We start from the raw sequence: 25,536 nt of genomic DNA, 5'->3' as shown, positions 1-25,536 counted from the left end.
TTTTCAAAAGCAATCATTTTATTTGAAATATTTCAAAAATTTTATTAGTCTCCTTCAAAGTACTCCCCATTGGAAGACACACACTTATTCAATCTTCTTTTCCATTGATCGAAACATTTTTGGAAGTCCTCAACTGGGATGCTATTTAGTGCTGTCGTCGAAGCAGCGATCACGTCCTCCACATGTTCGTCCTGACGGTCTTCATTTATTTTTTTGCGGATTTTTGCAATGTTTTCGTCGTTCTGGCTTCTTGAAGGTCGTCCAGAACAGGGTTGATCCGCGGTGCTTAAATTTCCATTTTTGAAGCACAAAAACCATTTGAAAACTCTCACCCGATTCAGAGCTTCTTCCTTGAAAGCCATCTGAAGCATTTGGAACAATTTTGTTGATGTTTTGCCAAGTAATAATAATAATATATTTTATTTATATAGCGCCTTTCCCATGCTCAAGGCGGTTCACAGAGTCTTCGAAAAAAACAGCAGGGTATATGTAACATTGGATACAAATATTTTCCTGAATAGAATAAAGAACAATAAACCAGAGTAAAATACTAAATTCAATACTAAAAGAAAAACCTAACAAATAATCTAAATTGTGATATAACAGACACACAAATTATCCTGAGCACCTGGACAGAGAGGTAAACTGAAAGAAAGGGCAGAATGTTAAGTTAAGTTAAAAGCCTTCCTAAATAGATGAGTTTTAAGTTGTTTTTTAAAAGAATGAATGGAGTCAGCTGATCTAATTAATTTTGGGATGTCATTCCAAAGTCTGGGTGCTATGGAGCTGAAGGCCCTGTCACCCATAGAGTGCAGGTTAGTGTAAGGCACAACAAGATTACCAGAATCAGAGGACCATAGTAGGCGAACAGGAGCATAGTGAAGGTCACTGATGTAGTCCGGTGCAAGGCCATTTAAAGTTTTGTAGATTATTAATAGAATTTTATATTCAATCCTGTAAGACACAAGGAGCCAATGAAGGTGAAGCAGGATGGGTGTGATGTGCTCACTGTTGCTGATTCGTGTAAGGACTCTTGCAGCAGAGTTTTGAATCAACTGGAGCTGTGATATAAGATTAGAAGGGGCACCTGCCAGCAGCAAGTTACAATAATTGATGCGGGATGTGATAAAAGCATGGACAAGTTTCTCAGCATTAGAAAAGGAGAGGAATGAGCGAACACGCGATATGTTATGGAAGTGAAAGTAAGAAAGTTTCTTAATGTGGCTTATGTGGGTGGAATAAGAAAGGGAGGAATCAAAAATGACACCAAGATTCCTTGCATCAGAAGAAGGTCTGATGAGATCACTGTCAAGAGTGACTGAAAAGAAGCTAATTTTCTTAAGTAGCACTTTAGTGCCAATTTGCAGGAGTTCAGTTTTGTTGCAATTTACTTTTAAAGACTGCTGCTCCATCCAGGTTTTAATTTCACTGAGGCAAGTTGTGAGCTGAGAAAACGCTGATGAAGTTGCACTTTTGACATTGAAATAGAGTTGAGAGTCATCTGCATAAAAATGATAACCCAGTCCATAGCTACGAATAATATGGCCAAGGGGAAGCATATAAATACAGAAGAGCAGAGGACCGAGGACAGAGCCCTGAGGAACTCCTTGTGTGACTGGCGGTGAGCTGGATTTGCTGTTGCCAAGACTAACAAACTTTTGCTTATCAGTCAGATAGGACTTGAACCACTGGAGGGAAGTGCCAGAGATACCCAGCTTGTTCTCCATTCTGGACAGTAGAATGTCATGTCTGACAGTGTCAAATGCTGCACTGAGGTCTAACAGAATTAATATGCTGGTTTGTCCAGAGTCTGCGGCCATAAGCAAATCATTGGTTACCCGAAGAATAGCAGTTTCACAGCTGATGTTAAGATCATCACCATCAAGACCAGACTTCTTTAATGAGGGGGTTACAGGAGCGATTTTAAAAGTGGCTGGCACAAACCCAGTGTTGAGGGATGTACTGATTATTGTCGTAACAGTCAGGATTATGGCATGAAGGCAGGATTTAAGAAGTGTGGTGGGGATGGAGTCCAGTACACAAGTAATTAGTCTCATCTTACAAAGCAGGTCATTAACAATGCCAATGTGACTGGTGAAAATTTAGAAAAGGAGCTGGATGGAGTGGAAAGATAGGGAAGGATATAAATGGATGATGGATTTATGTTAGTTGAATTATTTAGATCTTTAATTTTATTGTGGAAAAAGTGGAGGAATTTTTCACAGACTTCAGTAGAGGAGGTAATTAGGCCAGATGCAAGATGAAGTAATTTATTAACTACAGAGAACAAAACCCTTGGGTTATCATGGCCACTTTCTATTATTCTGCCATAATGTGTGTTCTAGGCTGCAGTTAGTGCATCCCTGTAAGCCCTTTGATGGTCAGAGAAAGCCTCAATGTGAACAGTGAGGCCAGTCTTACACTGCATTCTCTCAAGGCATCGGCCAGTTGCTTTTATAGATCGTAGCTCTGAATTATACCATGGAGCTGAACGCTTAATGGAAACCTTCTTATGTTTTAAAGGAGCTGTTTTATCGAGTGCTGAATGAAGGGCTGAGTTATAGTGGTCAACAAGGCTATCTAGTGTTAATGGAATAGGTGAAGACAGAAAAAGATCAGAAATGGATCCAGCAAGAACAAAGGGACAGATATTTTTAAGTTTTCGAAAAGAAAGTTGACATTTACTGGTAAGAGGAGGGAGAGGTAATGAGACAGTGAAAAGCACTGCTTTATGGTCAGAGAGTCCCAGATCACTGCTATAAGTGTTGCCGACAGATAATCCAGATGTGCAGATCAGGTCCAGTATATGACCACCAGAGTGGGTGGGAAAATCAACATGCTGCACCAAGTCAAAACAGTCCAGTAAGGATAGGAATTAATTTCTTAGTTTACATGTAGTAATGTCAATATGGATGTTGAAATCGCCAAGAAGAATGACTCTCTGGGAAAGTGAATTTAAGTGGGTTAATAATTCAGTCAGATCAGACAAAAAAGATGCGTTGTATTTCGGGGAACGATAGACAACAATAAGTGAGGCAGGACCGGATTTTTTTATCAGCTTAAGAGCCAGACACTCGAAAGACAGTGGACCGTCAATAGGGATTCTTTTGATGTTTAACTTCAATCCAGCAATTACTGCAACTCCTTCGCCTTGTCTTGAGCTGCGAGGCCCGGTGAAGTGAATGTATCCGGGTGGAGTCACCTCCGTGACAGATGTAAAGTCATTTGGTTTTTGCCAAGTTTCTGTTAAGCATAGCAAGTCAAGGTTTAAGTCTAAAATCAATTCTGATAGCACTAGTGCTTTGCCATTAAGAGATCTTGAGTTAAACAATGCAATATTAGCCGATATGGGTTTGTTATGTGCAGATCCATGACCAGAGTTTATTTTAACATATTGCAGATTTGGCACACTGACACTCCTATTTCCAGAGCCATGAGTAGGACGGCATATACTGAGCAAATGCTGCGGGTGAAGTTTTCATTCGCAGCCTGGCTGTGGCGGCAACCTGACCCGCGATGTAAATATTTCAAGCGCCGCACAATACCATTTTCTTTTAGGACATTCCAGTCTGACCATTTGCTCTGGACCAACTGTTTAATATGAAGGAGTTTGTCACGAGAGTATTTTAGCATAGTAAAGAGCAATACTTATTTGATAGTAGCAGAGAAGCAGCACAGCGGAGAAGGTGAGACGGGAGGATGGTGAGACTGGTGCAGATGAGCGGCAAGTAGCAGAAAAAACAGTAGGAGATATTACAAAATGCACATGAAGATACCAAAATTCAGAGGTTTCAACATACAGCCACATACATATAACGCTGGGTATTACAGGCGGGATTGCCCAGAGCTGCATCCAGCTGGGTGTAAACCTCAGATTATTTCTTAGTCATTAAGCAAGTATGCAAGGAATCGAAAGCAATCCAGTGTATAAATTATAATCAAGAAGACAGACCAGCCCTGGCTCATAGATCATCATGGTGTAAAGAAATGTCTATAGGGCTCGTCCAGTGTGCCACAGAAAGATTTGGTTGTCCCCAAGACTGCAAACCCAGTCAAGGCAAAGTCCATGAAAGTAAATCCAAATCAACACAGTTTGAGTCAATTGCATCCATGAACAATACATAGAATTTAAAATAAAGTGAATAATTGCAAAAAGTTTAAGTTTAACGCGAAACTTAGTAGAAAACAAAATTTCAAACAAGTTCTTTGTTCCGTGAAATTCGACATCACAATTTCGACAGGTTCACGAGAACAGCTTCTAAAAACAATGACTGCGTGACACGTGAGATCGTTTCACAGAGGCGTCCGCCTGGCTACTGACTGGCGAGGGATGAGAGAACAAGCACTGACCTTGATCAACCCCCTCCACTCGCCGTCCAGCCACACGGAGGCCATTCTCGTTTCTTTTTTGTCTCCCCTCGTATGAGGCAATATGCGTGTGTGCATGAGAGCATCCTGTGATGGAATGGCGTCCCATCCTTGACTGATTTGTCCCTTCTGAAGGATGCTACTGAGGTTCTGGCTTCTTCATAACCTTGTAATGAAGGAATTAGATTTTGAAGAAAAAAAAAGACTAGATAGAGGAATTTGTATTTAGACATATTCAGAAAACTCCACCAACAATTTTATTTTGCCTGCCAGGGATATGAACTTAATATCTCTGTGACAGTTGTCTTGTGTATTTAGTGGTCCTCACCTGTTTGTACTTTTCAACGTTCTGATAATAATAAGGAAGCAACCATTTAGGTAAGAGAAGCCATTAGACTGCACTGAAAGGAGCACCTGTCTCGCAGGGCCAAGGACAACTAAAATAGGGAAGAGTAGTAAAGGAATTCACAAGGCTAAATGTGCAGTGGAGCAGTCTTAAAGAGTTCAGTCCAATAACACAAACTGTATTGTTTTAAGAATATAGGAAAATTAGATAAACAAGCGCAAGCAAAGGAAAAGGTCTGGCAATTTTCAAGTCAAATCTGTTTCTTCACAATCACTGTATATAATTTATTTGCTACTTAAAATTATATTCTAAAGTAAAGTTTTTTTATTTTTAAAATACGTTGTCTGCTCTTGCAGCTTACATTGGGGATAAAGTGTACCAGAGTCTATATGTTACTGAAAAAGCCTTAAAACTTACCAGGTACTATTTCTGGTTAGAAGCACCAAAGGTTTTGATTCAAGAAACATGCCTTCAGCTTTTATGAGGAATCCTTGAGCTGAGGAGTGGAAACTATAAATTATTATTTTATCACTGATTCTTGGAACTATTTCTCTTAAAGCAGGAATACATTTCCTGTTCGCTTGTCTGCTAAGAGCCACCATAGTTTTTGGAATTGTGACAATCCTTGAGCATGGGAAAGGTGCTATATAAATAAAATGTATTATTCTTCTTATTATTATTAATCCCAACAAGCCCCCAGTGCCAAACTCTGTTTTGCTTATAATCCTACTTTTGCTTCAGTAATTCTGTTTTGTCAGCAGTTATGTTCTCCCATGGCTTGTAAAAATAGAGAGATATGTGCTCAAATCATATAAGCATTTTTTCCTAAATGGTGGTAATGTTTATATTCTGTGTTGTTATTTTACATATCCTACAGAGTGAGAATCATGCTGAGTGCCAGGGTAGTGAAAACAGCACACAATAATGTAATTGTTCTTTGAGTTTGTAGTGAACCGATTACACTCTATTGCATTTTGAATAAACGCCTTAGGTTTTTGAAAGGGCCAAGCCACCCACATGTCACAGTTTCCACAGTTAGTGACAAAAAATACTCAGAAAATAAAAAAGACCAAACGTGTAATAGAGCAGATTGAAGCATCACAAAGAAACTACTGACTTTTTCAATGCATAATGAGTGGCTCTTGCTGAGGATATGACAATAAAAGAACTTGGGACAGGGTGTTTGAGTGCGTAAACTTGCTGACACTCATTGGGAGAACATGTAAAACTCTCGCAGACCCTGGGGTTGTGAGGCAGGAATGACAGCTCTCTACTGCGTGGAGAAACCAGTATACAGTAAAAAAAACCATTGTTAGCCTCAGTGGTGGATTGGATTGGGAGGTTGAATGGATAGAGTTGCAGGCAGGCATACCACTTAGAGAGCACTTTGGGTGCTTCTCCCAGCTGCTAGAGTCCATTGCCAGTGGTAAGAAGCTTAGGGAAAAGAGTGGTATACGAGTGCCTCTGAGCCTGGATGGGCAGTGTGAGGTGGAGCCGGGTGGTGTAGATGAGTTAACAAAAGGACAGAGCAGCTGGAACTGTATAGAGACACTGAAAATATGTGTGGTGTGGTGGAAGCAGCCATTGAAGAAACCAAAAAGTCCTTTTTAAGGCCAGCTTACTAGCAGTTGGAGTAAAGTGGTTAATTCCATTCTTCCATCTCTTGCATCCTCCCCAGTTATTACAATATTCTCTTTCTCTGAAGCACATGTGTGTGTTATCAATCCAGCGGCAACAGGGAACATATTTGCAAAATAAAGAAATAACCTTTTATATAGTGAAAGAATATAACCAATCTTAAGTGTGACTTTTTCAGTTATTATTGTCTAGTTTTCTACAGAATAAAGACAGCAATTGACATCTGAGCATTAATGTCCATTAATGACTTTCCGAGGTGAATCCTCTCCCCAGCCCTAAAAGACGCAAACGAGAAAGGATGAGCGACGGAGTAAACTACACAGCCAGTCTTCTTTTAAAATGGCTGAATGTCACCACAATGTTTTGCTTTTTTTCCTTAAAAGACATGGATTCAATGTTTTGTAATTTGTATGCAATCTCAAGACACAGATTAAGTTCCTGTGTTTGCTAAGTTTTAAGGCAATAAATGGGACGCCAGTACCCTCCATTATAAAAAGCACAAGTGGGCTAGTTATTTTTTAAATGTATAAAATATGCTTCATTTTAGAACACAGTTTAATATGGCAAATTAATTTCTAACATGATTGTGAAGAAGTAACCTCAACTTGAACAATACAGAACATATCCTTTAATACGATTATGCAGTATGCACAGCTCCCTAATGGCAATGAGAAGGTACATTAGTGTGGACAACACTGTAAATACTAAGCTGTGCAGAATACATCTGTCTATAAAAAATAAATGTTTGTAATAAATGCTGTCTATTTACTTTATGATGGCATAGAGATTTTATTCTACTCCTATTCATGTGCTATGTTTTCAAATCTCATTCTAAAGAGAAAAAGCAGAGGCTTTCTACAGCTCAAGAATACTCAAAATCCATCAACGCTTTATCCAAAAAACCACTTCACTGAGAGATGAGCTACAGCGAGGCAAAAACTGAAACCACACAAAAGGGGAATCAATGCGTCCAATTTAACACATTTTTCAAAAATACAATGAAACTGAATTAACCAGAAAAAAAACAACAGCTTTTATAGTTTTGAATTTGTGCTCCTTGAGTGGTGATGTGACTGTGCTAACTGTTGTCTGTCCTCACACAAAATGAGCAAAGTGAGGAAAAGAAAGAATTGATTTTATGTGATCTCAAAGTTAAATGTCACAGTGATTATTTACAAAGCTACAGATTGGCAAGTCGATACTTTTTGTTTCAACAAAATCATTTTCGAATTCCTTATATCATTTAGCCTGCTCTTCACAGCAGGGCAAAGAAAAGCAATTTCCTGGGAAAGTCAAGTCAAGCAACCGCAGATAGTTTTTAACACGTTCTGTCTATTCATAATTGCAGCACACTTACAACAGTGTGAAGTGCAGTCTATTCTCTTTTCTGTTTTTTTCACAAATGGACCTTTTCAACAAGAACTTGTCTACCATGTCCAAATATGAAAAGGGTAAGGAAACAATTCACTGATTAAACACTTAAGATAGTTAAGTGATATTAATAAATTCATCATAAGTATGTACAATTTCTGTTATAATGATCAATATGAGAGACTTTACAAAGGGATTTAATTATAAATGCAATCTAATCCTTTTTTGAGTATGATGTATTTAGAAGTGGACTAAACACAAATAACTCATTAAAGCTAAATGGTTAATATGCTGTATTTACTTAATCAAAAGATGCACTTTTCTAGTTTATTTTCTTTAAGGTCAAGATGTCTTAAAGTGGACAGTATTTTATAATCAATGTAAACAAAATTTTAGCAAGTGAAGCAGGAAGATTTGCAATTGTGTTCATTCTCTGTGCAGCCACGATCTGGGTTGAAGTTTTTACTTTAGTCAGTACCAATATGTGGATTAGGGTTTAGTTTATTAATCCAAACAAATATTCATCCCTCTATGTACCATTTAAAATATCATCAAGAAGCCTTTACTGGGGCACAACACTAAGAAGACGAGTTAGCATTCATAGAAGAATGAAAATAGTGTGATGGAGCAGCATTTCTGTTCAAAGCTGATAGATCTGACCGACCAGATGTCCTGTGATTATGAGCCTCACACCAATACACACACATTTGCTGGAAGCATAGCTTGTGTTAGTCATGTGCACACCCTGCAAAGAGCAAAGACCAGCCCAACATCACCAGTTAAAAAAAATAAACTGTTTTTGTAAATTATGTTTCATCACTGTGATGCTATCAGAAATGTTTTCACTGTTTTTGAATTTTAGAGTTTTGTCTATTGATATATGTCCTATCTCGTGTGTTTTTTCATTGCTGGTTAGGTGTAAGTAATGGTTAGGCCACAGTGCCACTCCTTTACTCAAAAGGGGAGGGAAGCCATCAAAAACACTAGCGCTGTAGAGTCTAATAATTAATTAAAACTAAAAAAATGCAAATCTGTAATTCAAAATAAAAAGCAAAATTCAAAAGAGCCTAATTCTAAGAAAAAGATAAGAATTACATAACTAGACAAAATTAATACTGAAATAAATTAACAAGTGAATTCCTTAATGCTAAAATTAAAATCAAAACACAGAAATGCCAAAATTAAAATGATCTAAAGACCACAAAACTAACAAAGGAGCACAGAAAAGGGAGCCGTTTGTGAGATTTGCCGTAGTGTCGTTTTTAATTACTCTAAATAATTTTTTGGTCACTAAAAATATTTGAAAAATGGTTTAGTGCGATCTGGTGGCCAAAGAGTCCAATAGTTAAATTATTTTTGGTTTCATCAGGACTTTGACAATATTAAAAATAAATTGGCAGCATCTTGTTTTTCTTATGAGTACCGCCATTTTGAGATCTTCCTGCTGACAGTTGCTTATGACATTGCTAGTGTACGTAGTGCATCACATTACTGGGTCGAATATATAAAGGTCAGTATCATGCACTTCCTGGTTGTCCAGGTTTGTGGCTCCAACTTAAAAAAAACTTGCTCCATTTTTTTAGTTTAGTATTGATTTCTAGATGCAGACTTTTTCTGTATTTTCACTATGCCGTTTGGTTTACTTCTTGGCTCTATTAACAAAACACTTTACTGTTTTTTTATTTACTTTCTGTGTTCCTTAACCTCAATTGTGGTTTTTCTTTCAGAGCGTCTTTCTTCAACACTCAGTCTGCCAATTTTGAACTTGGCTAGTTTATTTTACCAACTCTCATCTCCTGACTCCAATTATATTTCAGACTGCTGCCATTTAGTGCAGTTAGTACAGGAATAAAATATAGAAACTAATGCCACTGCACTGATACAGTGGCTGCCACAGATATTTATAGCTTTCTGGTGCAGTAGCAAAATTAATGTACCACATGATGGCTGTTACCTAATTAGGGGTCTTACCCATCAAAGACATAAGGATATAAATAACATAACACAGTAATGAATAAACTAACATAAGGAACTGAAAAAAATAATACAAATTTAAATTTATTAACAGAACAAAACCCAAACAAGACTGTCTTGAAAAGTGGGAAAGAAACAAGTGGTGGTGCAGGAACTCTTTCCAGTTCTGTGAAGTTGCCATTTTTTTGGAGCAATGTTGATGTTGGGAAATGATGTGTATCTGTGTGTGTGTATTCTAATATCGCTATTTTAAAGATTGTACCAGAAAATTGAAACATCTGTAAAAAAGTTCTCTTATATTAGTGCTGAGAGAATCTTCTCACAAAAACTTGAATTATATAACAATCAGAGTTTACCACTGTTGTTTTTCAGCACTTCCATCATGTGCTGTACCACACTACACCGTGCTCTACAGGAAAAAAAAAACAGCCACCATCCTGCTCAGTGTGTCCCAAAACATTGAGCCTGGTACTCAAAGTGATTTACTTGACAGAAAGAATTTACACAAACTGACCCCCCATGTGCCCAAAATAAGTAAACTAACAATGGCATAGACATGTATAGCAGCCCTTGTTGATAGACTCCTTTGCAGCGGGTTCAGGATACAGCCGGCACTGCACAACATGGTGTTAGTGTTTTTTTCATTTTTCTGCAAATAATTATCTTTAACAGTACAGCAAATATTACAAATAATATAATCTCAAATTTGAATAAATACAATATTATAAAGATCAGGTCACTCTTAGATGGAAATGATGTAAAAAAAAACAAAGCACACAGATTAATAATGTAAGATAATAGTGTTATTGCAATAGAAGTAAAGATATTTGACATATAGGCATGGCAGAGTACATGCTCCACTACTTAACCATTAAATGTGTTAGAAGAATTTACTAATCTAATCTATAAACGTGAGCAGCAGTTCTTTGAGTGTTCTTTTGCCCTTCACAAAAAACACAAAGCGGTCTGAAACCCCACTATGCTGAGAGCCACAACCCTTCTTCTTTTCCAAAATGGCCTCCTATCTTATTTCACAAACCAGCCATCCAAAGTTTTTCTCTGGCACAATTTTTTATTAATCTGATTGATAAATGCATCTTTAGTTCAGAAACTAAAGATGTATTTCTCTCAAAGAGTGAGAAATAAACTCACATAACAGCATAACAGCAGAAGGCCGAATCACCACTTCTTTTAAGTTCAGCTCTTGGAATTCTAAGCAGACACTCATTTGAAGATCTAAGGTTACGATTTGGAATATAAGATGTCAGACACTCCGATATATAAGATGGAGTGCGATTATTTAAGGCATTGTAAACCATAAGCAGTATTTTAAAGTCAATTCTAAATGACACAGGTAACCAGTGTAGAGACATCAAAACTGGGGAAATGTGCTAATTAGAGCAAAATTAATACATTTTGTTCACCATGAAAATTCTGTTTAATAACCAGAGCCAAAAAACTAAGACAAAACCTTAGTTGAGACAAAAGAGCAAGAGTCAAAACCAGAATATCAAGTACTAATACTAATGCCTTCTACAAGCACTGGTTCACTGCTTGATTCTGTATCTCAGATAAAGCCGCCAACGCCACTGCATCTCAGTTCATTAAAGTCGTATCAGCAACCAGACCATGCCACATAGCAACTCATTGCCTCATTGCAGTGGCTTTCAACATGAGGATATGTCAGTTCAAAAAAGTGATATAAAGTGAAAAAGAAATCTCCTTCAAAATAAAGAAATTTAATTTAAATTAATACATGGGATTAAAGTGTGAAAGTTAAACTTTTGACATGTACAACTCTCGAAAACGTATAAGAAAATTCAGAGCTTTTGCTCAGGTGCTTCGCTTCATCAGCTATAGCTTTATGGGGACTAGCACAGAGAATGCACTTTAAAATAAAATGCACAGAGAATAGCCTCAAAGCAAATGGGATGTCATCAAATGGGATGAAGTTTCTGTGTTCTGTTAAGACCAAAATTGAGCTTTTTGGCCATCAGATGCTATGTTTGGCCTAAGCCAGATTACTTTGCAAAAATCTGTTTTTACTTTGACATTAAAGAGTCTTTTTCTGCTCATAGTGTCAAAAGGCCTAATTAAATATACTACTGTATTTCAACACTGTATACAGTAAAATGTGAAAACTTTTTATAGGCACAGTAAGAAACACAGATCAGATACACTCATGCAGTTGTCAGTATAAGCGACTGTTGAGTAGCCCTTTGACCCAAAGATGAAAGCAGTCCCTGAATCTAGTGGTGTAAGTGCTAATGGGCCTGTACTAAGGCAGTATGACTTATAGGAGGAACCTTGTACTGGTAATATTCTGAGCGGACTTTCCTACTCCCTGCAAATTCCTTGTTCTCAAGAGGTGCTGTACCAAGACTTTAAGCTGCCAGTGAGGACAGGAATCCACAGCGCACCTAGAGAAGTTAGTGAGCGTGATGGAAAGATTCAGGTTGTCCTCAGGAATTTGACATTAAGACTTTGGTGAGCCTTCTTAGCAATAGCCAAAATGTGTTTTCACAAATTTTCATAAATGATAATGACTTCTAAAAATGTAAAGCTTATGACTCTCTCCACAGCATTTTTGTCAGTGTACATTGGAGTATGCTTCTTTAAGTCCATGACCACTTCCAAAGTTTTTTGTGACATTAAAGATTGTTCTGCTGGCACCACAGTGTCAGATAGTGAACCTCCCAACTGAATTATGTTAGAAATGAACGCTATGATTTTATTTTTATTGATAAAACTTTAGTTGGCCACACTGTGCAGCAGAAAGCTCAGTTCACCACCCTGTAAGGTACTTGTGGTGAGAATAAGTGTGGGTTTTTCAGTTAGGTATTCCAATATCCAGTTTTAGATGGTGGCACCAAGACCAGTTGAAAGAGCTTGGTGATCAGTTTTAGTAGGATAACAAGATTATGGTCTTGAGGAGGAGGAGGAGGAGGTTAGGAGAACGCACTGATGCAGTGCATTGCCGCACCGACCACATGACAAACCAACTCAGGATCCCAGATTAGGACCTGAGTGCAGTCATGCAACGGGTGACATCTCAGCACCACATTAGTTCAGATCGATTGGAACAGTGTGAGTTTTTTTATAGTGGCTGGAGTGCCAATTCTGCCACCAACCCCCAGGTTTTTCCCTGAAGGTTGGAGGGCCAACATGCAGGGCTGGATGCAGATTAACGTCATATCCAGAACGGAGCAATTGCTGGTTAAGGCCTTGCTCAAGGGCCCAATGAAGTAGAGTCACTTTTGGCATTTATGGGATTCGAACCAGCAACCTTCCGATTGCCAGTGCAGATCCCTACCTCAGAGCCACCACTCCGCCCAATGGTCTTATGGTCTTGGTTAGTCTATAAATGGTACTCTAGTTCAAAGGTTTTCAGTGGGAGACTAAAAATATATTGTGTTTTGACTATCGAGTTGCACTTTATTATAATAAAAAAAGTTAAAAAAGGTGTAGGGTGAAATTAGGCCATATTATTTATGTCAAGAATATTTTTCACCTGCCATTACATTGAATGCATTCAAAAAATAATGTAACAATATGTAGCCCCCAGCCTCATGAAGATAGTTCTGCTGCATTGAAGGAAAACTCAAATGACGTTGAACAGAACCTTGACATTTTCATAAACCACTGATTTCCACACAGATCCACGTCTAGTGTGTTGTACCAGTAATATTCTTTATGCCATTAAATAACAAGAAATCGACTATAAAGATAAGACTGTGTGACACACCCTACTCATGTTAGCACATAAAACAATGTAGAAATCATTATAAATGTTGAATCTACATAAACTAACTTTGTCAAAGATTTTAGCTTTTCTTTTTTGTACCTGCTCTTTGCAGCTCTTCTTAATTATTCAGTTTCTACTGTCAAATGTTTTTTATGATTTTTTTCCCCTGGTAGCTAATGTCTTTGTGGACTCCTCACTGTGCGTTTCAATACTGCTGATGTCTGTGGATGCAGTATAGAAATAGGAGGACTTATTTCATTTTAATTTTCTAATATAGTACTGAAAAACAGAAAAATGCTACATTTACTGTTTTTAAGTCTTGACAGAAAAACAGATTATGATCAAACAGTTTCACTTTTTTCTTTTACAGTATATACGGTATTAGCATCATCATTATTATTATTTTCATATTATTATTCATAATTATACTTTCTACACGTTGTACTTGTAGTGTTTTGCACGTTTTACAGTAGAAATATGAGATTTAATAAAAATGTCATTTTTCAAGCAAAAAACACAATGCTTTTTACGTGTTTTTTTTTTGAGAAAAAGCAGATTATGGAGGTTAAGTTCCAACATAGCAGGCAGTACTGCACAGTGTTTCAAATAAAATGCCACCAAAGACAACTGGAAAAGAAAGCAGAGAAAAGTAGAGATTAACATTGATTGCAAGTTAATTGAAGAATTTGTTATTTCTATGCATATACTGTATAATCTATTAGAAGAAGAATGATAAGCAATTATTACTATGAAAAGGAGAACAGTAACAATTCCAGACATGAAACAGAATTAACCAGGACATTCCCAAAATATGTGAAAGTTCACAAAGAAATGCATTAAATGAAAGCTTGACACAAATGTGAATCATATGCAGGGGAGAAAAATCAAATAAAGAAGGCAGCAGGTCTTGATCGAGACCACAAAACATATTGGTGAGACCAATGGTCAAGACCAAGATAATTCTGAGTACAAATCAAATAACCCTGCGTTCATGACAAGCCCAAAGTCCTAAGTCCAGAATCCAGCACTACAGCCCAAATCACAAAGAATGTAGATACCTGCTGAAATCATTTTGACTGTTATGATAAACAACTTACTGGTGCAGGCTGAAGTTCAAAAAAGATACAGGAGCATTTCTGTCTCTGCGTGTTGCAGTTAGGATGAGAATCAGTACCTCCAAATAGGAGGTCAAGGGTCTCTTCTGTAACAATGCGGTTGCTCTCTGGTATAGTAGGGCTGAACAGCTGCACCATGTGAAGTTCAGGTACCTTGGAGTATTTTAACTTCTTATTTTTGTTTTCTTACTAGCGTTTGTATCCATTTTTGAATATGGCAACCTATTCCACATTGTATTTTTTTCTCCTAATTTCTGACTATGCTTTTATTTGTTCCTCTGTGCTATTCCCATTTTATGTACAGTAAATCTAGTTACTGCCCCCTTTTTGTATTTTTCACCCTCAGCTTTTCATTTACCATAGGCTAATATCCCAACCTTAAACTTTGTCATCATCTGTACTCTCTCCTCTAGTTCCACCATGTCCTCTGCCTACTTAGCTGACTTATTGTCAGAGTGGGATGCAAGTGGTGAAGACGGGGTAGAGGGGCGTGAGACAGCAATGGCTTTGAAGGGCAGGACAAATGAAACATAACACGGACACAGAAGCAGTAATAACGCGCTTTTCCCTGTTAAGAGAATTGGTAGAAGCCTTGAAATTCAAACTTGTCTCCTTCAAATCAAGATTCCACTTTCAAAATTGATGTCATATGTCAGTTTTTTTTAATTCCAAAGCCTCACAATTGTTTCAAAGGCAAACCTTCCTGATTCCATGTATTCCCTTTTAGGACTGTATTAAAGAACCATGATCTGAGGTCAAGACAAGAGTTAAAAGCCCATCTAACAAACCAGTGGCCTTCCCCGGGGGCTCTGGACTCCAGTGCTGTTGCCTTGGATACACTGTTCTACAGAAAGCGTGCAGGGCAGTGGGAAGAGTACGTATACCACTCTGCTTCTTGTATGTTGTCTTCTTTAACTCCTTTAAAGTCACATGTCTTGCTCCTGATACACAGATTTAGAAGTTTCTCAAAAGGAGAAAATCTGAGTTAAGAAAAGATTTCCTTCAAACTTATATACCTCTATACATTCGCTTTTCATCATTGTATGTGATGATGTCTACTTCGAGATATAATTAAGCCTTCCTGGTACACCACGACATAATTTTCTTCATTTCATTTCTGTTGTGGTGCAGAAAGATTGCTCAAGAGTAGAGTTCTTTTGAGAAGAAGTCTTGCAATTGCTTTACATAACCCAACTAAGAATACTCATGTTGTCTGTAACACTAACATGGAAGGACTGAAGCCTGCCTCTTGAATGTTTTGTGAAGTAAAGCACACATACAGAGAGTTCAGTGCCACACTGCTTCTTACTGGAAATGTGCACTGGGCGCCTCGTGCACCTCATATTACCACTAAGCTTTGTAATTACTTATTATCCTGAACAGACTATGCTGATCTTCAGAGTCTCAACACTGTAAAAAGCAAACCTCTGATGGGACTCATTGGAGCAGATCATTGTGAGCCATTTCTTTTATACAGTTGGTCTGTTTATTACATACATAAACCAAATATTCCAGTTTTTACTAAGTCATTATACATAGTCATTTTGATTAATAAAACACAAAGATCTCATTTTTCAGTTCCATAACCTACTTAAGATTTTTTAATATTCTGACCCAATGCTGTTCCTTATGGGTCCTTTTCAACACAATTCTGACACCTCCTTTTAGGTGTCCTGGACATTAAATATTTCACCCAAACCTAATTTATATAGATTGAGTACCTCGGTGTCAGTGATTCTAACATTTAGAACAGATTTCATTAAGAATATTTTATGTGATGTCAACAGACAAAGCACCTTAAATGCAGCAGGAAATCCATTAACGTCAATGGTGGGTCAAAACTGACCCAAAGGACATGGCAGTGTTCAAAATATGTAGCAATTGTGCCTTAATATAACATTTGGAAAATTGTTTTGCTTTTAGCACAGTTAGTTCACATTGCTAAAAACATTCACATTTCTGAGCTAAAAAGATGACATTTAGGATATTTTTATGGGTTATGAACAAACTACCCTAAATTTAGTGGACAATCCATTACTATTCAAAGGTGAGTCAAAACTGACCTGAAGGACATGGCAAAATCAAAATATTTTAGATGCTGTACAAATTTGGGAGTTTTAAATTTATTCTACTGTTCTTTAATTAGGGATAATATAGGAAAAGTCACATTTCATCCTAAGCAGATACATTTATGGCGGGTTTACTGATATCAAACACAAAAGATTTGACCCAGTATATTAAACTGGCACTGATTCTGACATCTGATTCTTCTGAACTCAGTAGGAGTATCACTGTACTGCCACTTAGTTTAAATCAGGAGGTATTAAAAGATTTATTATGAGTACCCAGATGTTTTTTTATGTATTTAATATAATATTTTGTAACTGAAGCACATACAAACACTATTGTACTGAACGTTTTTAGAAGTAATGAATTGAACAATTTCTGATTGCTGTTTTCACTTCTACATTTCTGTTATTTATTTATTTAAATTGTCAACACCAATCAAATGCAAATTATAAATTTACTCATGTATTCCAGTACAGAGGACTGAACAACATCCCAGTTAAACACATTAACTGGACTGTATCCCAGCAGTGGGCCAAGGGCAGGAACTAGAACTGGATGGGGTGCTAATCCACCTGAGCACATTCACCTCCACACGGCCAAGTGAAAAACACCAGTTAATCAAACACGCATGTGAGAGGAAAACCAGAGAGCCCAACGAAAAGTCAATGCAGGCACAAGGAGAATATGCAAAGAGATTTAAGGAAGCATCACTTACTATTATATCACCAAAAACGTAATATTTGCATATTTACATACAAACATTAGTGTGATTGCTTGTGACTGGACCAGGTGAGAACATCATGAATACCCAGGAACAAAATCACATGAGAACAGCTGTCTCCTTAGAGAAGGTACCTCATCCAAGGATCAAGAGCTTCTGAGCAGAGTCAGTACAACTGAACACGCTGCTTCACTCTCTCATCTTCTCCAAAGCGGCCATTGTTTGCTTTTATAGTTTTATTTCATTTACCACCATTCATAGTGGGCGGCACGGTGGCGCAGTGGTAGCTGCTGCCTCGCAGTATAGAGACCTAGGTTCGCTTCCCAGCTCCTCCCTGCGTGGAGTTTGCATGTTCTCCCCATGTCTGCGTGGGTTTCCTCCGGGTGCTCTGGTTTCCTCCCACAGTCCAAAGACATGCAGGTTAGGTGCATTGGTGATCCTAATGTGTCTCTAGTGTGTCCTTGGTGTGTGTGTGCCCTGCAGTGGACTGGCGCCCTGCCCAGGGTTTGTTCTTGCCTTGCGCCCTGTGTTGGCTGGGATTGGCTACAGCAGATCCCCATGACCCTGTGTTAGGATATAGTGGGTTGGAATATGACTGACTGACTACCATTTATAGTCATACCGCCACACATCATTTCATAAAACGATCTATAAGTGTAAGCAAATTAAATACAGGAAGTGTAGTAATCAAGTTATGATCAAAGCATAAACACCCTTTGAGAAAATAAGGTGAAGCTAGAAAGTTACACTTGACAAAAGAGTCCGTGACCATCACTTAGTAAATATAATATTCACGATAGGAGACAGTGGGACTTGAAATGGTGAAACAGAGGTTCAAATGTCAGTTTTCACATGATTAAGGAGTTCTTTCCTAGTAGTACTTCAATTTATGTCCCTAAGCCCCCCCCCCCACTATAGTACACATAGGCTAAGCATATTAACTTTCTGTACCGCATGTGTTTGTGTACATTTTTTGTAATGCATTCATAATCAGTCAAATCAAGAAAATGAAAGACAATATTAGCAATCCATTAGAATGATTTCCAAAACAGTTGATATGAATATCACATGTGAGGCTGTCTGCTTCTATTAATGCGTGAAATAACTTTCTTGGGCTTTTTGAAAGTCATCACGAGTAGGGAATCCATTCGCAGATGGGTTTATCCATTCCCGGGAATTTGGGAATCCCGGGCTCCCGGGGATGACACAATGCACGGGCATCTCACATGTGAACGGTTTTAGAACAACCAACACTTATTTTTAATAAAACTACTGCAATATGTTGACACAAATAAAAGACTAACCTTATCTACAATCAGTTCATGCTGTCATATAAGTACATGTATCTTTCGTTGTGGTAATAAGAGCTCAGAAAGCACAACGTCCTCATAGGTGGCACACTGGTAGTGTTGCTTCCTTGCAGTAAGGAGACTGTGGAAGATTGTGGGTTCGCTTCCCAATTCCTTCCAGTGTGGATAGCGCTTTGAGTACTGAGAAAAGCACTATATAAATGTAATTTACTATTATTATTATTATTATTATTAACATGTCCAGCGTGCGGTCATCCAGGCAAGAGCGCACCTTCGCAGAAGTACGCTAGCCGCTGAGAAAGCACGCTCTGCCTCCACTGAAGTAGGCGGCACAATCATCAGATACTGATACACTTGTTCTAAACAACGCCCGTGCTTGCCGTTGCTCTGAAACACCGCCATTTCAGCTTTTACTGATGCATCCAGTTTCTTGTCATCAATCTGTGATGGCAAGTTTCTTGGCACAGATAATGCGGATACAACAGTCTGACGTATTGCAGTTTCAAGTTGCTGTTCAAAGCTGTTGTCTGATGAAGTGCAAGCTGCAGCAATGGCGCCACCTTAATTATTTTCAACTATAACTCTGTTATTTCTTGATTGATTTTTACACTTTTACACGCTATATATGCGAGCTTGGACGTTCCGTAGAATCAGATTCGGACATTTTCATTCCCGCATTCCCGGGAATGAAACTGCTGCAATTCCTGGGAATGCGAGAATGAAAAATGTCCGGGAATCTGGATTCCCTAATCACGAGTGTCAAACTTGTTGGCATTTTTTTTTAACTGTATATCCATTAAACACTGCCTCACATAAATACTTGTTTTTGAACAAGATCAAGATTTATGAATTACAAATGCACCCTGAGTTACATTGTGTCTTAATCTAGCTGACTAGAAAAATAATAAATATAAATTGAAACACCTTGTACTGTATATATCAGTACACTATCAGCAGAATACTTCCTGTGGGATTTTATAGAAACCATATCATGAATTGCCATCACTTGAAATGTCAATACGTTTGTTCGAACAGGGAATTGTCTGGAGGATTTGTCTCACTGTTTCAGCAAATCAGTTTGCAATTCAAAAATAAGGGAAAGATGGTGCATAGCAATAACCTATTATGAAAGATCTTACATAGTGACAATTTTATATGAACTGCTGTTTATAATATTTATTATTGTAGGTGGCAAAATCTTTTTCTTTAAAAGAAAACTTGGTTTGAGAGGCTTATATTAATATTACTTTTCTGAAGCACCATCCATAAGGGCAAAATGAAATGGGAGGTGAGGAATTTATTAAAAATAATAAAGTAATCAGTTATTCAAGTTCTTCCTCAAAGCTCTATGTGTGGTTCTTGCCAGTGCATATAAACTGTGTAAAACAACAACAGCATTTACTTATATAGCACATTTTCATACAAACAATGTAGCTCAAAGTTCTTTACATGATAAAGAAAGAGAAAAAAGACAAAATAAATAATTAAAATTAAAAACAACATGCAACACTTAAATACTTAATATAAAAAATACTACCGGTAATTTAGACATATACAGTATATTGGTTAGTACTTTCAGCCACCGAATTATTCAGCAGAAGTGTGTCAAGAAACGCTACTGGGGCTCCTTTATACCAACATCTGCCTGATGTGTCACTGAGACTGGGGCTGCCAAGTCTGAAGTTTTCTTTCTTTTTAATTTTCTTGATTTCTGTCTGTCTATCTATCTATCAATATCCTAATTCTAGATATATTAGATACAGACAAATAAGTTGTAAACTCTAAATGTTTAGGAAAACAACTGCTGCATGTGTGTGAAGTCACTGACTGATGTGGTTTAAAGAGAAGATTGTTGTGTCTTCCATTTTTCTTATTTGTCAAATCAAAGGATTTCACTAAAAAATGGTGGCTATAAAATTTCCACCTTGGGCTCTTTCATGTTCGAAGAGTAATCAGAATTTACATCTTGTATAATTTTATTTAGTTTTATTTTGGATTAGTGGGCGGCACGGTGGCGCAGTGGTAGCACTGCTGCCTCGCAGTTAGGAGACCAGGTGTCACTTCCCAGGTCCTCCCTACGTGGAGTTTGCATGTTCTCTACGTGTCTGCGTGGGTTTCCTCCGGGCGCTCCGGTTTCCTCCCACAATCCAAAGACATGCAGGTTAGGTGGATTGGCGATTCTAAATTGGCCCTAGTGTGTGCTGGGTGTGTTTGTGTGTGTCCTGCGGTGGGTTGGCACCCTGCCCGGGATTGGTTCCTGCCTAGTGCCCTGTGTTGGCTGGGATTGGCTCCAGCAGACCCCCGTGACCCTGTATTTGGATTCAGCGGGTTAGAAAATGGATGGATGGATTTTGGATTAGTTGTAGCAAAACAATTTGATTAATTAGGAATCATGTCTAATCAACCTTCATCACTATGTAGAAAAAACATCACTTTTCCCTAAATCGGAATAAACATTTGATCATTGTTAACAGAGACAGCCATCTGACCACAGTCTGCATGGACACAGAGTAGTGTTTAAATGACACTTTTCTTCAGAGAGCAGAAATCCAATTATTAAATATTCAAATAAAATGCAATGGAAGTAAAAGCATGTCATGTGACAATAGCTGAAATAATTCAATTGAATTTGAGAAAATTTGATTAAAATAATTCAGGAGAAGAATTAAATTAACACTTTTTTTGGGAAAAGGTGCACACACATAGAATATGTCATTCTTTGAAAATTTACGCTGATCTAGTTTATTTAAAGGAAAAGATGGGTATTTCTCAAGTCAAACGTATTTCTTCACAAACATGGTATATACAGTGATCCCTCGCTATACCGCACTTCGACTTTCACGGCTTCACTCCATCGCAGATTTTAAATGTAAGCATATCTAAATATATATCACAGATTTTTCGCTGGTTCATGGATTTCTGGACAATGGGTCTTTCAATTTATGGTACATGCTTCCTCAGTTTGTTTGCCCAGTTGATTTCATACAAGGGACGCTATTGGCAGATGGCTGAGAAGCTACCCAATCAGAGCACGTATTACATATTAAATAAAACTCCTCAATGATATACGATATGCTTCCCGCGCGGTGCTTCGCACACTTAAAAGCTCTAACAGCATGTATTGATTTTTCATTGTTTGCTTTTCTCTGTCTCTCTCACTCTCTCTGACATTCTCTGCTCCTTGTGGAGGGGGTGTGAGCAGAGGGGCTGTTTGCACAGTGGCTGTTTGCTTAGAAGATATGGACGCTCCTCTAAAAAATGCTGAAAAAGGCTACCTTCACATTGATCCCTTCATTGCAGCCGCTTTATCGCAGTGCTAAAGCCCAACAGCCCCATTGATTTTTGATTGTTTGCTTTTCTCTCTCTCTCTCTCTGACATTCTCTGCTCCTGACACGCACCTTGAAGAGGAAGATATGTTTGCATTCATTTAATTGTGAGAAAGAACTTTCATTTCTGTCTTGTCATGGAGCACAGTTTAAACTTTTGACTAAAGGGTGTTATTTCATGTCTAGAGGGCTCTAATAATGTTAAAAAACGTATTTAGAAGGTCGTAAGCAGGTTGTCAATGCTCTAACTGTGAAAATATTAGATTTATAAATACAGAATCCTACTTCGTGGAAATTCATTTATCTGTCTGGAGCGGATTAACCGCGATAAACAAGAGTTTACTGTATAACTGTGCGGAGAATATTTATAAACAGTGTGGGAGAGTTTCTAAGGGCTTAAAATATATAAAAATAACCATACAAACATATGGTTTCTACTTCGCGGATTTTCACCTATCGCGGGGGGTTCTGGAACGCAACCCCCGCAATCGAGGAGGGATTACTGTATATGCAGTTGCCATGTGTAATTGTGTTAAACATTTTATTTAATTTATAAAAAAAAAAAATACATAGCCAGTCCTGCAAATTTATAGTGGGGCCTTATGGGGCATGGGAGACTGTGAAAACTAAGTCAGATTAACTTAAAACACAAATCACTGACCTCTGACCTAAGGTACTCTGGTACCAAGTACAGTTAAGAGGCCATCTTCCTAGTGGTTCCGGAGGTAGTGGTGTGTGTGTATGTAGGGGAGTCTGAGCATGTTTAGGTGTATCTAACACATGCCTATTGCTCATCTGGTACCTGACACCAAGCATTTGCCTCATGTGTGATGTGTCAACATGGTGGCTACATGTAGCTATTTTAGCTGACCCCAACTGAGATATTTTAGTCAGCCTTTTCACCAGGCTTAAGCAGGTGAACACTTCTCCCAGGCCCTTTGATCCATGTCAGGTTTCCTTTATTTTTGTTGTAACCTTCGTGATGATAAACCATGCTTTGTATGCCCCCTCTCTATAGCCCAGTTTGCCAAGAGTCACTTAGAAGGAACACAAAAGTCACAACAGCTTAACTCAGCAGATCACCGGGATGCATAAGCTTGTAAAACCTGTCACTCCAATATCTAAATGAGATGTCACACTACTCAGATCCAAGAGGAGTCTGAGCAAACTTTGTTCCGTCTTAGTCAAATTGCTTCAACACATTAAAGAAAGAAAAATGCTAAAAAAAAAAAGAATGAAGAACAAAAAGAATCAAAGTGAAAACTAATTAGTGAATACATATTAATTGAGAAAAGACTAGTAGTACATCAGTGAGAACTGAACAGTAGTTAGAGATGGAAAGTAAAGAGCAAATCCTGAAATTGTTCTACTGATTACATTTTAACTGATGCTCATTGTATTTTTCTATTATATGTTATATTTCCTGTAGCAGTGCTAGCATTTGCAGTGCTTCAGAGTGTTGGAATGCATTTTGTTGCAAATGCAATCTGTCTCCTGAATTAGATGAGACAAGTTTGACAACATAATGTTTTGTTATGCAATGTGCCTAATTGTAGCTTTAAACCATTAGGTACAGCATGTTCATCACTAAAGAAGTGCTGAAGTCTGCAAGGCACCGTCTGTGAGCCTTCTGTTAGGTTGCATTTTGTTATGTTATATATTAACTAGACATTAAGCCTGTTACAATAACGGGCGCTAGAACAGTAGTGAATAAACATTAGTAGGAACAGTCTATATTAAATGGCAGGGGACCTTGCATGTGGCTCTAATATGCGTCACTGTATTGTGTGCCTTTCATTTTCTCTCTCAGTAATACTGGTTTGTATTTCCATAAAATGGCTGTAATTTTGTCAGACAGTAAAACAGTGGAACCAAAGTAATTTCCCCCATAGGATTGTATGTAAGCACAGGGAAAAAAATGAACATTTGAAAAATCCGTAATCTAATAAACAACCAAGAAAAGTAACATTGCAACAATGCACGCGTGCGCCTGTGTGTGTGTCTGTCTCTGTCGCGGGCCTGTGTGTGCGTGCGTACGGGCAGGCGTGTTTGTCTCTGTCACGGGCGTGCGTGTGTGTGTGTGTGTGTGCGTGTGTGTCTGTCCCCCATGCGGGCCTGCCTGTGTGTGTGTGTGTGAGAGTGTGTCTCTTGCGCGGGCCTGCCTGCGTGCGTGTGTGCATGTGTGTCTGCCTCTCGCGCGCATGCACCTGTGTGTGTGTCTCTCTCTCTCTCTCTCTGCACACACAGGGAATGCACAGGAAGAGACTGAACACGTGCTGTGATGCCCCGCGCATGTGCACTTCACCAGAAGACACACACACACGGACACCTGGACGCACACTGGGGTTTTATTAAAGAGGATAAAATATATTACACCTTTCATTCTAACAGTTGGTGCATCATACATTTCAGCGTAAGTGTGGTAAGCGTTTTGGGCTCTGACCAGCAGAAGGCAATATTTCCCGATTATCTTTCTCTAGTCTGTTTCATAAGCCAAAAGGAATATGAAATTTTGTTTGGCAGCAAATAAACAAGTAAGAAAATAAATAAATAAATAAATAAAGAAACAAAAGTATTTTCATTTATAAATGAAAGTTATATTGTAGTTATATTTGCAGCCAATGAAATGTTAACATTTTTCTTAAAGTTCTACTTTAAAGGTCAGAACTGTGATGCTTCTTTCTCCTGTGAGGATGTAACTTGGTCCTTCCTTTTGCAAAGAGAAACTTCTGTCTGCCACCAAGTGGGCAGGAAGTCTAGCAACATTTTGATGTCCGGTTCCACAGTAAATTGACAGTATATTTTGAATCAATTGTTTTGATTGTTGACAATCCCCCATTGTTCCCATGGACCCAGAATGGCCACCACATTATACCTTTCCAGAGCATGGTCACATGGCGTGTTGACTGTGGTCACTTGATAGACGGACATCATGGCGCAAGGTTCTGGCTCATAGTCAAGATTCAGGCATCTCAGGTACCTTTTGGGTCCCCTGCTCTCTACTTTTCTGGAGGAACATTAAATATATCCACCCAGGACTCACTAATTTGTTATTTTCCTCACCATATTGTATTTTTTGGGCATATCACTCATGACCCCGGCTTTCTCACAACGGTATACTGATTTGCGGTCTCTCTCTTTTTTTAAGCTGTTGTATGACGGTACCTTTCCCCTAGTAATCTTTGCTAATCAGACATTCATTGACAAGGTTCTTAGGTAACTGGTGCATAATCTACCAGATGTATTAACGCAACCAACCCTAGTGGAGTCCAAAGTCATATCTGTCCCAAAAAGTGTACCAATGTCATATAAACATATGCTTCTTTCCCCTAGATTTGACCAACAAATTAAACTTCTCGATCTTCTTACTGTTACTTGGATTAGCATATAAAATAGGTAGAACTTTCTAGAAGATCATTTTGTAAGTTTTGTGTCTGCTGTTCCCAGACCTTTAAATGTGTTATGGTTTATTGACCACCAACCTGGCACGATATGTACAGTGCATCCGGAAAGTATTCAGAGCGCATCACTTTTTCCACATTTTGTTATGT

The 25,536-nt window shown here is 38.2% G+C and overlaps 1 protein-coding gene across 2 annotated transcripts in view; it reads left to right on the top strand.

Moving 5' to 3' along the window:
* rundc3b (RUN domain containing 3b) overlaps positions 1-25,536 on the top strand; it is a 241,720-nt gene that overhangs the window by 201,218 nt on the left and 14,966 nt on the right. Inside the window, exon 9 of one of the 2 annotated variants that reach the window (XM_039737021.1) lies at positions 15,285-15,431. The exons of the other annotated variant lie outside the window; for it this stretch is intronic. Coding sequence (XP_039592955.1) covers positions 15,285-15,431 — 147 coding nt within the window. The remainder of the gene's footprint in view (positions 1-15,284; positions 15,432-25,536) is intronic. 2 annotated transcript variants of the gene reach the window in all.

This window comes from Polypterus senegalus, chromosome 15 (assembly GCF_016835505.1).
Source record: "Polypterus senegalus isolate Bchr_013 chromosome 15, ASM1683550v1, whole genome shotgun sequence".
In the NCBI taxonomy this organism is placed as follows: domain Eukaryota; kingdom Metazoa; phylum Chordata; class Cladistia; order Polypteriformes; family Polypteridae; genus Polypterus; species Polypterus senegalus.
This window is presented reverse-complemented; position numbering and strand designations above follow the sequence as displayed.